Here is a 14,168-nt window from a genome sequence, read left to right on the forward strand (position 1 = left end):
TGCTTGAAGAGTTCAAGAAATAGTCTACACACAGCCCATTTTTGTGTAACTGCAATTCTTGATAGATATAGCCTGCAGTAGAGCAAAGATATTATAGAACTAAGAAAATTACCTACCTAACAATTTAGCTCTAAACTACTAATTTCCCCGCACAGCATACCTTGGCTATAGCAGCTATGTAAAACCAGGCTGAGTTGATGCTATTCTTTCAACTCTCAGCTGCTCTCTCTCAGCCGGACTGCAGTTAAGGACCGTATGACTGCTTTCTGTTTATTTAGATGTGAGGTCGTGCAATTTTTCTTAAACCACCAGTTTTAACAAGGTGGACATTAAAGAATTGCGGCTGCAGTTCAGACACAAACAAGGATACGCCAGAAAATATTCTGTATCTTTCAGGGGATTGAGGCCAAATTCCACAATAAATTCCACTAATTTATGCATTTATCCCAATTTGGCTCAAATGTAAGCATGCTGTGATATTATGAAACTCAGTATCTGATTCCACAGGAAAAAAAGGCCCATTTCCTGATTGCTTCAAATTTTCAGCTTCTAAAGCTGCTGCATAATATGTACAACATTTACCTCCTTCCAGTGTTTTCAAAATACAGATTCATTATGGTAAGACAGTCAATTCTAAATCTAATAATCTAAAAATTATTTTTCTGGCTATATTTTACATGGGAAAAGGCAGAAGCAGCTCACAGGGAGAAATTTACATCTTATTATTATTTTGTTTCATGTCTTTGGTTTACTGCTTACTCCCCAAGTTGAGCAAACCCTGAACCTTACTGGAAGCTATGACAGAGACCTGCCACACAAAAAGACCTAAAAAAACTGAAAGCAAGTCACTAGTCTCTGATCACCCAGATCACATCATCTCTGTAGATGCTGCATCTACAGATGTGACGCTCCTGTATAACAATGCCAATGGAATGAATGTACCTCCGAATCTGCCTCAAATACTAAATAAAGAACATAAAATATATTACAATACATTAGAAACCACTTTTTTATTGTGAATATTAAATGTTACTTCCATAACAAAGTGACCAAAAGAAGTTCTGTTGAATCTTTGTTTTATAAACCTTTCTCTGCATAGCATCATCAGTGAAAATGAACGTACCTTCATCTTCCCAGCAACTGTTCGTACTCCCTTCTCTTTCACCGTTTTCTGGTAATACTGTATGGTCTGTTGGCAAGTCATCTTCTGGCACACTAGCATCACAGTCTGCTGCATCAGTTACACTTTCCTCTTCCACTATATGCAATTTATCTTCATCGTCTGAATCTGAGTTTGCTTCTACCACATTATTATAATTGGTGACTGTGGACAGACAAAAAGCAAAATACTGATCAATGCACTCTTAATTTACAGCATGGAGGTCCAAAGCTTTCAGTACTGTGGCCAGATGCTATATCTAGGACATCTCTATGGAGTCATATTATTATTTCTTCTTTCCACATGGGGATGGCAGTGGCTTGTGAGCGACTTGGATGTAATGGTGGCACACAAGGAGACATGTGGCAGCTGCTGGGCTTCCACTACTGCTAGGAAACCACAATAGCTCTACACTTCTGCATATACAGTTTAATGCTGCAAAAAAAAAAAAAAAAAAAAAAAAAGGCAGCGGACAACTCCAGAGCTGTCTTTTGGGCCACACTGAAGCATCAGGCTTCCAACTGGATCACTCTAATTTGGATACCAGCATTACTCTATGTTTCCTTTAAGAATGTTATGGCCTGGTCAATATTCTGTGGAACACTTAATACTCATAAACAACATTTTGTAACAGACAGATGTGTATAATGAGGATAGGCTATACGTAGGTAGCAATCAGTGGGGTATAGAAGGAACAAAACTGTAGTGAAACAACTGGCACTGAAGACCAAGGGACCCCAGGCTGAGCACACTCCAGAGACGGTGGTCCAGTCCCACACAGCAAGTCCTTGTCTGCAGCCACACACACAAGCTGTGCTCACCCAGTCCATCCTCTCACTGGCTTCCCCCCATGACACCCCCATGCTCCGGCTATGTGAATCGAGGAGCAATATATGGGAACAACAAGGAGATTTGATTCAGAAGGGCTAAAGTGCTCCTGATCCAAGCTAAAATGCTCTTGTAGTTACACCCAGAGATCACACTAAAGACTTAGCAGGGCGAATGTAAAAGGAAAAATCTCAAAGGTGACTTAGAAAGGAAATCTCGCATGACACTTTCCCCAGCTACTATGAAAAGGTAATAATTCTGCTTTTTCAGCCTGGAGAACATACTGTGAGAGTCTTGTGGACAAAGGATTACACGATGATATGTATGTTTCTGACATATGGGAGCAGATTATTATTAAAACAGTCTTCATATGTAAGCACAAAGGATCAGTTACAGCCATATCAACTTAAACTGTAAGGTTTATGTATATAGAAAAAAATTACTTTCACAATCTGTTGAAATGTCTTGTTACTCACACAGAAGTTAAAAAATTAAGCATCTAGATCTATATGTGCATAATTTTTTGCTGCCAAGTTTGATGTTCTTACTGAAACGCTTCAAAATACAGTTCAAGAAAGTGAATAAACTGATCAATGAGTAAACTAACAAGACTTGTCTTGGCTGCAGTACTCCTTCAGTGGTTATCAGAATTATACCTGGGAGGCACATAATCATGCTACTTTATGATACCTGCATCCTATCACTGTTAGCACATGAGAAGCCAGACTGATTCTTTCATGTGAAATCCTGCCTATTAAGGTAGATAAATAACAAATTAGACTCTTGCTTTTCTGGTCAGTTTTTTTTTTTTAAAGTAGATATTCTAGTAATTTAAAAATGCATTTAAGCAAGGAAAGTGAGTAACATTATGAACTGACAGGCTACTATCTCATTTCCTTCCAATTCAGGAGAAAAACATCTCCTCTAGAACATGCATAAGCGTGACAAAAGAGCCTTTTGAATTTAAAACAATAATTCCATGTTTCCATATTTTATACACATACTATTATTTGAAAAATGTAGTAATGTCCCGCTATTCACAGTATCGACCTCTTCTAAGGCAACAAATTTAGGCAAATTGCCTAAAATATCTAGTCCATTTAAATTGAAAAATTAATATTCACTTTATAGTCTGTAACTGATTTTGCAAAGTAAAATAGATACTGTAAGGAATACTGTAACACTGTGTGAAAGAGAAGATATGCGTGTATTCACTCACCAAAGCAGAAGAGATTTGCCAATTTATTTGCCTGACAAATGGTAAATGCAACTTTAAAAAAAGTGTAAGAACAGACATAAAACAGGAGGAAGTGCAAAAATTATTTTAGCCTGTTGTCTTAACTGAGTTTTACTGTGGTACTTAGATGTAGAGGATTATTAACATAAACCACCAATGTATTTACCTTTGCCACATGCAAAGATGATCAATAAGAGCAGGGATCTGGCATAAGTCCAGATTTCAGTAATGTAGATAATGTATACTTGATTTTCAAAAATAGACTTCCTGTTTAGTTTGGGAAATTAAGTGGATTCCCTTAGATTTAGAGTGTTTTTATGGAAAATGAAAATATAATCAGAAAGTTTGTCCTGAAGAATTACACTTATGGAGAAAAAAAAATACACAAAATGGGATTCCTCATTATATGTACGATATGATATATTATATATATGTATATACAATATATTATAACTCTACATTATATAACTATATTATCTTATATATAATTTCCCTACATGGCATTCAGCAGAAATGCTTCAAAACATATAATTAACTGTACTGCAGAAGGGAGGTGGTACCTCCATTTTAGAGAGAAGAAACTGGCTACTTAAAAACCAGAGGATTCATCAATGCTGGCATTGCCACGTCAGTGTAAGGCATTTCGGGCCTTACTTTTCAGAGGACTCTGCATTTTTACAGCATTTTATATATTCAAAGCACACTTGTGTTCATTCCAAATGCAGCTGTGCTCAGAGCCCAGGTACCTTGGCCTGCATGCCACGGCAACTAGAAACACAGACATCACCTCCAAAATAAGTGACCTTCCAGAATCACATAAAAACTCCTTGAAAGAGAGAGCATAAAATCCAGCCTTTCAGTGGGGCCTTCAAATGCCTTAGAGAGCATGCTTTTGATTCCTGCAGCCCTCTACTTAAATTACTATGCTTTTCAGCAATTAAGGCAAGGGTTCTGGAGGCAACAGCTTCCTTTAATAAACAGCCCTGATTCATTTTCTGGGCACCATTCCTCCTGTGAAAAAATTATGTGATCACATAATTAAAGATCTTATCATTATGCATACATGCAAGGGACAAATTAAAACAGTTTGAACAATCTTCATTCTGACATTTTCCAACTTTTTTTGAATGCTCAACTTTGAAAGTCAAGTGTTTGATTTCAAAGAATGTATTAATATTCCTTAATAGAAACGATGGTTAAAAACAATCAAACCCCGTAATTTACTGCACTTTTAGCTAATTAAAATTAAAATCCCATTACATGGTACCATACTGATGCCTGCATGGCTGTGAAGCTTCACTTCAGCAATGCACATCTGGCTCCTGGTGCCCTAAGAGACTAAGGGGTGGAAGTAGCAGGCTGCTATCTTCGTTTGCTTCAGACACATTTTTGGCTACATGTTTCACAGCGGTATGAAGACATTAAAGAAACCCTGGAACTACAGCACCCAGCATCCAGCTCCAGGGGTAACCATCCGCCCCCTCTCCCTTCTCCAGTTCAATCCTAGAGCCAAATTTAGACCTTCCCTATCTGCACATCATTTTGCGTGTTTTCTCCTCTCGCCCTTGATGTTTCCTCAGAATAGCCACCACTGAAAGAAAAGGACAATAAGCTCACGAGCCTTGCTTGATGGCTGGCACCACAGTAACTGCTGAAGTTGGGAGGAATAAATTTAATTAAACCTTTTTGGATAGAGATTGAAATATACTCAATATAAAAGCAATATGTAGACACTACTGCTTACAACCTCTGAAAGAAATTCAACTGAATATACATAAATGATGACTTCAAGGGGCTTCTAATTTGGCCAAATATTCCATGCAGAAAATAAAAAACACATTCAAAGCCTCACTTAGAAGAACAGTTACAGCTTTCCAATGAAGTAACTACAAATATTTCAATGTAATTTAAAAGTAGCGACTACCTAAACAAAATAATTCAGCCTGAATCACAGAAAACTGGCACAAACAGCAATTAATGTCTCCATGATGAGACACTGCTCTGTGAAAAGCAAGGATGGATAGAGAGGTTACGTCACCCTTGGCCACCACTGCTCCGGGGACGGCCATCAGCAGCAGGAGAGAAGAAGCAGACCACTGAAGGGAATCTTATCTTCAACTGTAATAGCTAAGTCTGACTCAGACCATGAACCACGGCTGTAAGCCTCTGAAAACAGGTCACCATGCAAGCACATACGATGTGTAACAGACATACAGGCCTACCCTGCTACGATATAGTAGGCAAACTTAGCATTAAAATGTACATTATTAAATAGTTTCATTATTAATTTCAGCTTTACTTTCACAGATTAATAGAAAAGGCGGCCTTATTTTCAACATATGTATTACAAATGACACTGAAGACTAAATATGTATTCCATAAATATATTTTTTATACCATTACTACGTATCTTCTGAAATAAAGACAAAATATTCATTTAAAACCAATACATGAAAAATACATCTTATGAATCATAATTACTTCATTTCCTGTTGATCACTGTCTTGCTATGGTATCCTGATTCTTAAGGAATAAATGAGTATCCATAGTTGAAGCTTTCATTGCTCTAAGCGTAAATGACTGCAAAATGAATTGCAGAAAATTAGCTTTGCTTTCTGGATTTTTACAGTCCTAAATGCAGAGATGATGTATGATGTTGCACAATTCTAATTAAAAAAGAAATATGTTTCAATAGAATTAGCAATTAAAGAGCTAAAACAGAGAAATATATTTCTTTTTTGTTGAATACAGCTAGGAAACCACAATACATATCTTGTCAAATTCAAACCTGGTATTTAAAAGGAAAAGAATCTTCAGTTCTCTGATTTAAAACCAATAAACCCAGGAAATGTAAGGTGAACACTAATATGGCGGTGATGAAAGACTCTAGGACTCACTGTTTCCATAGCATGTACTGTAATGGGAGAGTCCCCAAAACAGTGAGTGACGTGGGTGGAAGTAGAAGGAAAGCGCCTCAAAAAGCTGCCAGCAGGTACCCGCTCACCGCTCCCCCATCCAGATCTGCCCTCAGAATCATTAGATGACATGAAAGACAACATTCCCGACACTAAGAATGACCCAATCAAGTTCACATCACTCAAATTCTGATAGCAACGTACTCATCTCAACAAGGAAAAAAGTACATGGTGGAATATGTATCGGAATAATTTGAGATCAGGTGTCAACAGCAGAGAACTGCACTAAAGAGAAGACGGGCTTCAACAGAACTGACCTGTAACCTCTAATATGGATTACCAGGATCTGGAAGTGTACAGAGGGAAGGATGCTTTGAACCTCATCTGTTACAATTTTTTCTTCCATACTTGCCAGTGGTCACTGTCTTTTATGTAGAGTCTGGTCCAACATTCTTACCACTTGTCTCTTTTATACCTCTCCATACTTAATCCAAAATCCTATCTACCTCCATTGAAAAAACAAACTTTTAGGAATTCGTGAGTTAAGACAAACACCCATGAATTTTTTAAGAGGTTGGACACATGTATCCAAGACGTGTGTTGTGTGGGTTCAGTATCTCAACACTGAAAAGGCTGGAGATCTAGAAGAGGTACGAGAGATTATAATCTTTTAGAAATCCTACTTCTAAAAGCTCTTCCAAGTTCTAATAAGAAAAAATTCTGACAGCTTATTCACGAATACTGTTAGAAAAGAAACCTTTGACTCCACAAACTGGAACAACTGTGCTCTGTGTAGTGCATTCTTGGTTCATGGATTTCTGCTCTGACAGCCTACAATCATCTCTTGGAAACCATTTGCTCTGTCAGCTCAACTGAAAACCTGCACCTACATATTACTTTGCTCTCGTCTTAAAAATATTTTAAGCAAAATATATTGCAAAGGCAGAAACCTGATAATTTAGCATTCAGTATTTTATATATAGATTTTAGGGAATACTATTAATTTTATTACTACTCCTAACTGAAATGCCATACTTCCGCGTCTCCACTGATAAGGTGCCCAGTACCTTTAGTAAAGTTAGACCTTTACGTTCTTTGCATATTTTCTTCTCAGTTTACACTTGAAATTAGTAAGTACCTTCCATGCAATAATATATACAGAACCATGTTACCGTCTGAAGCAGAAATAGAGGGAAGAGCTTCAGAAAAGGGAAGGCATACGTTGATGCTTCTCCTAAAATTCTCCACCTGTTTCCAGTAGGTTTTTGGCTCCTGGAATTTCTAAATTGTCTTCATACCTAACAGCCTCATTTTCTGTGAATTTGTCTGGTTACCTTTGGAACTCACAAAGATTTTGGCGCCCACATTATTCTGAGGCAAGCAGTTTCACACCTTTGTGCTGTGGGAAGAATAACTTTCTTCTGTTGATTTGGAATCTGCTCTGCACTAGATTCAGTGCCTGTCCCCTAAATCCTCCCCACTTGTGTCCTCTACGCTGTTCATGATGATTTTATACTCTCCATTGCACAGCCCCCCCTTCCCATGGGAAGAGTCCTTGTCCACTTCTTACTCATACAGAAGCTGTTCCACTGATCATTTTTTCTGCACCTCTCTGGACATCGTTTCTGCTGCATTGCTGTGTTTACATGGGGGAGAGATGCCAACCTAGAACTGCACCCAGCATTCAGGATGCATATGCATCATGGATTAGAATAGCAGCATGACAATGTGCTGTTTTCTTCCCTTTTCTAACAATGTAAGTCATATTCTAGGACTTTTCTTGACTGCTACAAGTAGTTAAACTGACACGACGACAGGTTTCATGTTCTGTAGCCCCAGAAATGCTGTTCCTGGATGGTAACACAATCAGGTCAGAACCCATCATGGGACCCTGCTCCTCCCTCCACTTATATTGCTTCAATTTTATTTACCTAGAATTGAACTGCCTTACTACTGCCTGGCTTTTTGGAAACACTGTCATTATTTCCCAAACAAGTACAAGCAACCCTTAGTGAAAATATTCACTGCTTCCCAATCGCGTTATAGCCTCACTCAGTCAGAAGGGTGAATTCCCATAGTCCTGGGACAGCCAGCGGCACTACAGAGGGGAGTGGAGGTAGCAGAACGCATTACAACAAGTGGAGGCACCTTGTAGAACTCAGTAAAAATACACTACAATGAGATCTCATTACATGAAAAGTGTGAGGAAACTGTATTATACTCTTAATTAAATCATTCAAGAAAAAAAAACCACAAAAAAAAAAAACACAAAAAACAAACCCTGCCAGAGATTATTTTTTTCTGAAATAATCCATTTAAAATTTAATTTAAAAGCATACTTGAAATTTTCAGAAAAATCATTCTGCTTTTAAGGACAGTATATATGCTGTAACTGTGGAGAACTGAACTATATTTTATATATAAAAGGTTGACTCTCTGTTCATTTAGACATATACACACGTGAGCATGCTCACAGAGGAAAAGGGGAACTGGATTCAGTCCTTCTTCTGCCATGAAGGGATTGAACTTATATCTCCCATGTGTGCTCTGTAAATACATCAATAGTTGTAAAAATGTAAGGCTAAATATTTACATGTACCAAGCACATTTCTGATAATTTTGTTTAACTAATAAAAATATCTTCCAAAACGTTTTTACACCTCTTAACTGAATACCAATGTCCAGTCAAATGCAGCTTGACACATTTTGATTGACACAATAAAACCCCCAAAATTAACGAATCTTAATATGCACTGAGGTATATAAATTATCCCAGTACACATGTACCTGATTGTTTGGTCTTCTGGTCAACTCAAAGAAACTTTGAGTTTCAAATAAATGCTTTGCTAGTAGACTGCATACTAAAACATGCTCTAAATGCTGTACCAAAAGTAAGACTAAGCATTTGGCTTGGCTTACACAACACACATTAAAATCAGTGGTCTAAATACAGATTTTCTGCTTGTCAATTTTAAATCATGGTTTTAAAATCAATCAGTATTTGACATTGAAAATAAACTGACCCTTGAGGTTGAATTTTTCTATCAATATGGCAAAGCCTGGAGCAAAGCCTGATGATCTAAGTCAGAGCCACTTCCCCAGCATTAGGGTAATGGCTAAAGCTCTGGCAGTAGACTCTGAGATGACATAAGTGATACTTGGAGCAAATCTGGCAAATATTCCAGTCTCAGTGATTAAATTTTTTGCTGCTTGCCTTTGTTCATCTGATTGTTAGTTTGATTTAGGGTTAGCTTAGTCCCATATGATATGATTAACAGGACAGTTTGGTAGCATACTATTTAGAAATCCAGAAGCAGAAGCAGCTCCAGGTTTCCCAGTGGGGCAGACACGGTGGAGTTTCTGCTACGAAGGTGCATAACAGCAGTCAGCAGAGAGCAGCTGGGGAATCTGCTGCTTTGGCTGCTCCTGGCAGGCAGCTGCTTTAGCCAACTATCTGCTTTGCCCATGACTAAGATGAGTTCTGGGCAGAAAAATATACGTATTCCCTCCACACCGCCCAAACTATTCAAGCCACATACCTAAGACATTAGATTTTACTTCTGTGTTATTTCTGGGATGCTGAGCCCAACACCAAGTCAGGAGAGGGACCTGAAAACAAGTCTCACTGATTGTAAAGGATTTGTAAGACTTGCTGGTTCTGATGGCAAGGACAGCAAGCTCGTACCCACACTAGCAGGCAGCACGGTGGAAGAGAAACAGAAATATAGGGTGAAACACTCTGAGTTTCAGGCAGTCTCTTAACTCTTAACTTAAAGACCAGCAGGCTCTAGGCTGGTCTTCAGGAGTAAATTTTCCTTAGTGGCTGCAACACATTTAAGCATGCTTCCAGAGCCTATCTTCTCATTTCGTATAAAAAAAGGGATGCTCCCAAGTCAAAGCACAGGACAAACAGGATATTCACTTCAAAGCCACAGTCCTGATCTGAATTAAGACACTGAAGGATGGGCATCTGCAACCAAACACCTGTGGAAGGGACACACACTTCTTGCCTGTAGAGTCTGAAGGACAAAACTTTCCATTGCTCATTCATTACAAAAATGATTAAATGTTACTGGCACCAAAATCTCAGCCTGTAGAGGGGAGGGATCTCTTGGGTTATCTACCCTGTTCCTCCCTCCTACAAGCAACCAGGTCATATACTCCTTTTCATAATATACTTTTGAAGGGATCAATCAAATTCTTGACAGACTCCTGGGTGCAGGACACCAGCAACTGACAGGAAAGCTATATGTGGTCTTTCTGGATAGCCAAGAGCCTGTGGTGACAGGTGCCGGCCAGAACCAGTAACCACTGTCTCCTAGAGATGAAAGCAGATGAGGTTGTGTGACAAGTTCTATGGATTGAATCCCATACTCCTCAAAAAGAGTCTGGATCTACACCGCTAGCAAACATCCTGACAGGGAAACTGCAATAGCAACACAGGAAAGCTTGAAAATTACCTTTGGGAGACTGAAGAAGGCTGCGCAGAAGACATGGATGCCAGTGACTACCCAAATCACTCAGCACTGCAGTGCAGGGTTAAAGATGAGTGAATGGTGATGGAGCTTTAGGACTGTTGTCATGTGCAGTGCATATCAGCCAGTAAAAGAGAGACCACCGCCACCACCTCCTGCCTTTGGGTTGCTTCTTGAATTAAAAGCTTTTCTTCCTCTTGCTTGAAATACCTTAAGATCATAGGCATGGTTGTTCCCATCTGCAGTGCTGATTGTCATAATCTCTGAACATTACCAAGTATCATCTAGTAAGATGACCTGCCAACAGCAGCCGTGTGTGTTTAGATAACTCCAGAGACTGCAGATGCCAAGCTCAACTGGGGACGCTGGTTTCATGCTTATTAGAAAGGATCACCAAAACTATGCAGGCAGACCTTTCAACAAGAGGCCTCAATACAGAGGACCATTGGGTCACCAAGTGGGAGTTCTTAAGGTAGTCCATATACCTTATAGTTTTAACTGTCCATCATCCAAGCAATACAATCACAGCAGTTGTACACTGAGTTACTATATAAGCCTTTCCTAGAAATGCTAGACTCCAAATGTATGTCACTTTGAAGGGCTTTGTAGATGCTGTAATGCTACATGTTAAAAATTTATAGAACTTATAAGGGCAGGAAACAGCTTTAAAATCAACTCCAGCACTCATAGGAGGAATTTGTCTGCATGCAGAACTGACATCAGTCCAGAGGCGAGAAGTAGAGAGTACACAGACAAGTATTTGAAGTTTTTAGTCTTGGTCCAAAAATAATTTAAAAACACAGGAAAACATAAGCTTATGTGTTTATACATACATACACATACTTACATACACATTTTCAGGTTTGATAGCCTAAAATTAGATTTGTGTATGTATCATCATATAAAAATAACCTGATTTTGAAATATTTATCTTATTAGGGCTACTTAAGAAAAGTAGTTTAAGAAATGTAATTTTCAGCACGCTGCTTTGAGACTTTTCATTACTCTGCAGCTCTCCTGTGCTAAAAATGGAAGCTTTATAGCTTTGCAAGACGAAGGCTTTCAGTCTTTCAGTGAGACAGAGGGACTTGCAATGGTAATTTCTCTATTGGATTTGCAAATGATGGTCCTTTTTCTAATGAAAAAGCTAACTATTGTCCAAATATTCCCTCCTTCTAGTCTCTGGATTGATGTAAATTCTACATGCAAATACAAAAATTCTCAGTGGCAGCATAATTTGAAAAATGGTATTATTACAAGGTGCTTATAGGTTTGGAAATACTAAAAATGGTCCCATAAGAAAAAAATTAACATTCAGAAACGATACAGCTGAAGCTATATGAGAAAATTAACTACACCGTTTGCCTGTTATCACCATTGTACAAGCCAAGGTTGCAGAGCTTTCTACAAATGAGAACTTAACTCTGTGTAATTCCATGTCAACTGCTGCCATCAGGAACTTTTGAAAAATGTGAAGTGTATTACTTTAAGAAGTATTTATAAAAACTTAGAGTAGTGAACAGAAAGAACCATATCACCTCCAAGATTTTTTTTTGATCTACTGGAAAAAAAAAAATTTCAATAATTTCATTACAGCTTTAAACATTCAGCATGGGAGCAGCCATACCTTGGTTTGATGTTCTCTCTCACAGCTCCCCCATTTTAAATGCTGTCCCTCAGGCAGCCTCATAAAATGCAGAAAAGTGTTCACTCATTATAGGTGACAAAACCTCTCCTATTCAACATGAAAGTTTTAACAAGTATTTATATTTGTAAATGCACGTGTACAAAATAAACGTCAAATAGGAGGTAGGGACAGCCATGTAATGTACAGGCAGGAACATTTGACTAAATCTCCACCCATTTTTCTTCTCCTAAAGAACATGCATAATTTTCCCATAAAATTATACAGACATAAATATAAAATAGATAAAATCCTGATGTTTATAATTTTTTAAAAAATCGTAATTTTCAAAGAATATACTGTGGGGACCAATTTTGGGTAGGCAGCAGTGATCTAATCATTCTCTGCTCCCAAGTGAAGAGGTAAAAATTAGGAAACTTTCCCTTACATTCTATTTCATCCCAGGCAAGTTTGCATTTCTGTCACAAGTATTAGTTTTATAGTCTATCATTTTGCTCAGAAGACTGGAAAAACCAACCTACACATCCGACTGATGTCCCTCACAGCCACGTACAGTCTGATGGCCACAATGGTTTACTGCCCCCGAAACAACTGAGCGTGGTGATCGTTAAAGTTAAGCATGAGATGTACAAATATCTGAGAAGCCTTCATCTTTTAGTACCTCCAATTACTGAACAACTGGAAACAGTAAACTAAACTGAGAAGAGGCTGAAAGGAAGAAGTATTTCCTTGTCTTACATAGTCTGTTTTACCTCTCAAAAATCACCTGTCCTCTGGTGACCGTACCACGCTGCTTTATGTTCAAAATGCTCTATTTATAAGATGACCACATTGCTTCTACACAGTTCCTACTCCAGATTCTTGACACTTTGTTCCTTCATAGAACTCACATACAAAAAAAAGTTAGCTAAGAGAAGTATTTAAAAGGCAAGATCATTAACTACTTTCTCAGAGAGAGATTTTTAGAAATGTGTCATTTATTACCACAGTAAAAGTTAACCCATGCACATAGATAAGTGTCACCAAGTTTAAGATGAGCCACCGAAAACTGCCTCATCATTTATTGCTACTAGGTACCAATGGGTACCAATCATTTGCGAGAATGTGATCAGTTACAGGAGTTTATTTGATTGCAGCAAGATGGAGATAATCATAGTAAGAGATACATAGGCATAAAACACAGACACATACCATAGTAGCATGCTTCAAAACTACATACAAGTTCCCTCATACTGACCAACTTGCTAAAAAAGCGCAATATCCAATTTTGCTCATAACTGTAGCATAAACTGAATACACCTGTAATACAGTTGCTTTAGATTTATCCTCATTAAAGACTTGATCTGAATTAGAGTTTGATAATTACCTTAATCCATACTTAAAAACTTGACAGCTGTGTTTTAGCATTATACATAAAAATGCAGGTTAGTACAAATTATCAATTGTAACCAAAATCACTCCATAATGCTAACTCAGTCACTGTGTGAAATAATTCCTCTCTTACAGAGCCTTACTCATGCCTGAATTGATCTGAATCTTGTGCCATTAATTCAGGTACCATTAGGACAGGTTAATTCTTCAGGAAGATACAGTTGACATGCTTATTGAAATATGTATATTATATATTTCATAATACTGGTGATTTCATATAACATCACTATCTAGGTTTATATATAGTAAGTATTTATTTCACAGATAATAAAAAGACTGTAAAACAGGAATAACTGTTTGGCTCTAAAGTTTGGAGATCCTCTTAGATAGAAGGCAGAAGAATGACAGCCCAAGTGCCACATTTTATACTCAAAAGTAGTCTATTACAGCAATTCTTTCTTGCCCCCAGCTATCATAAGGTGCCATTAGAAAAGTCCTCAGCATTAAGAAAATTTTATACATGGTAGAGATATCCCCA

General features: G+C 37.9%; 1 protein-coding gene across 2 annotated transcripts in view; it reads right to left on the reverse strand.

Moving 5' to 3' along the window:
• ZEB1 (zinc finger E-box binding homeobox 1) overlaps positions 1 to 14,168 on the reverse strand; it is a 122,105-nt gene that overhangs the window by 25,963 nt on the left and 81,974 nt on the right. For both annotated transcript variants that reach the window (XM_075082514.1, XM_075082513.1), the window contains exon 2: positions 1,124 to 1,324. Coding sequence is in view for 1 of the 2 variants with exons in the window: in XM_075082513.1 (XP_074938614.1) it covers positions 1,124 to 1,324 (201 nt within the window). In the remaining variant the exon portion in view is untranslated. The remainder of the gene's footprint in view (positions 1 to 1,123; positions 1,325 to 14,168) is intronic.

The sequence above is a fragment of the Phalacrocorax aristotelis genome, chromosome 2, assembly GCF_949628215.1.
Source record: "Phalacrocorax aristotelis chromosome 2, bGulAri2.1, whole genome shotgun sequence".
Lineage (NCBI taxonomy): Eukaryota > Metazoa > Chordata > Aves > Suliformes > Phalacrocoracidae > Phalacrocorax > Phalacrocorax aristotelis.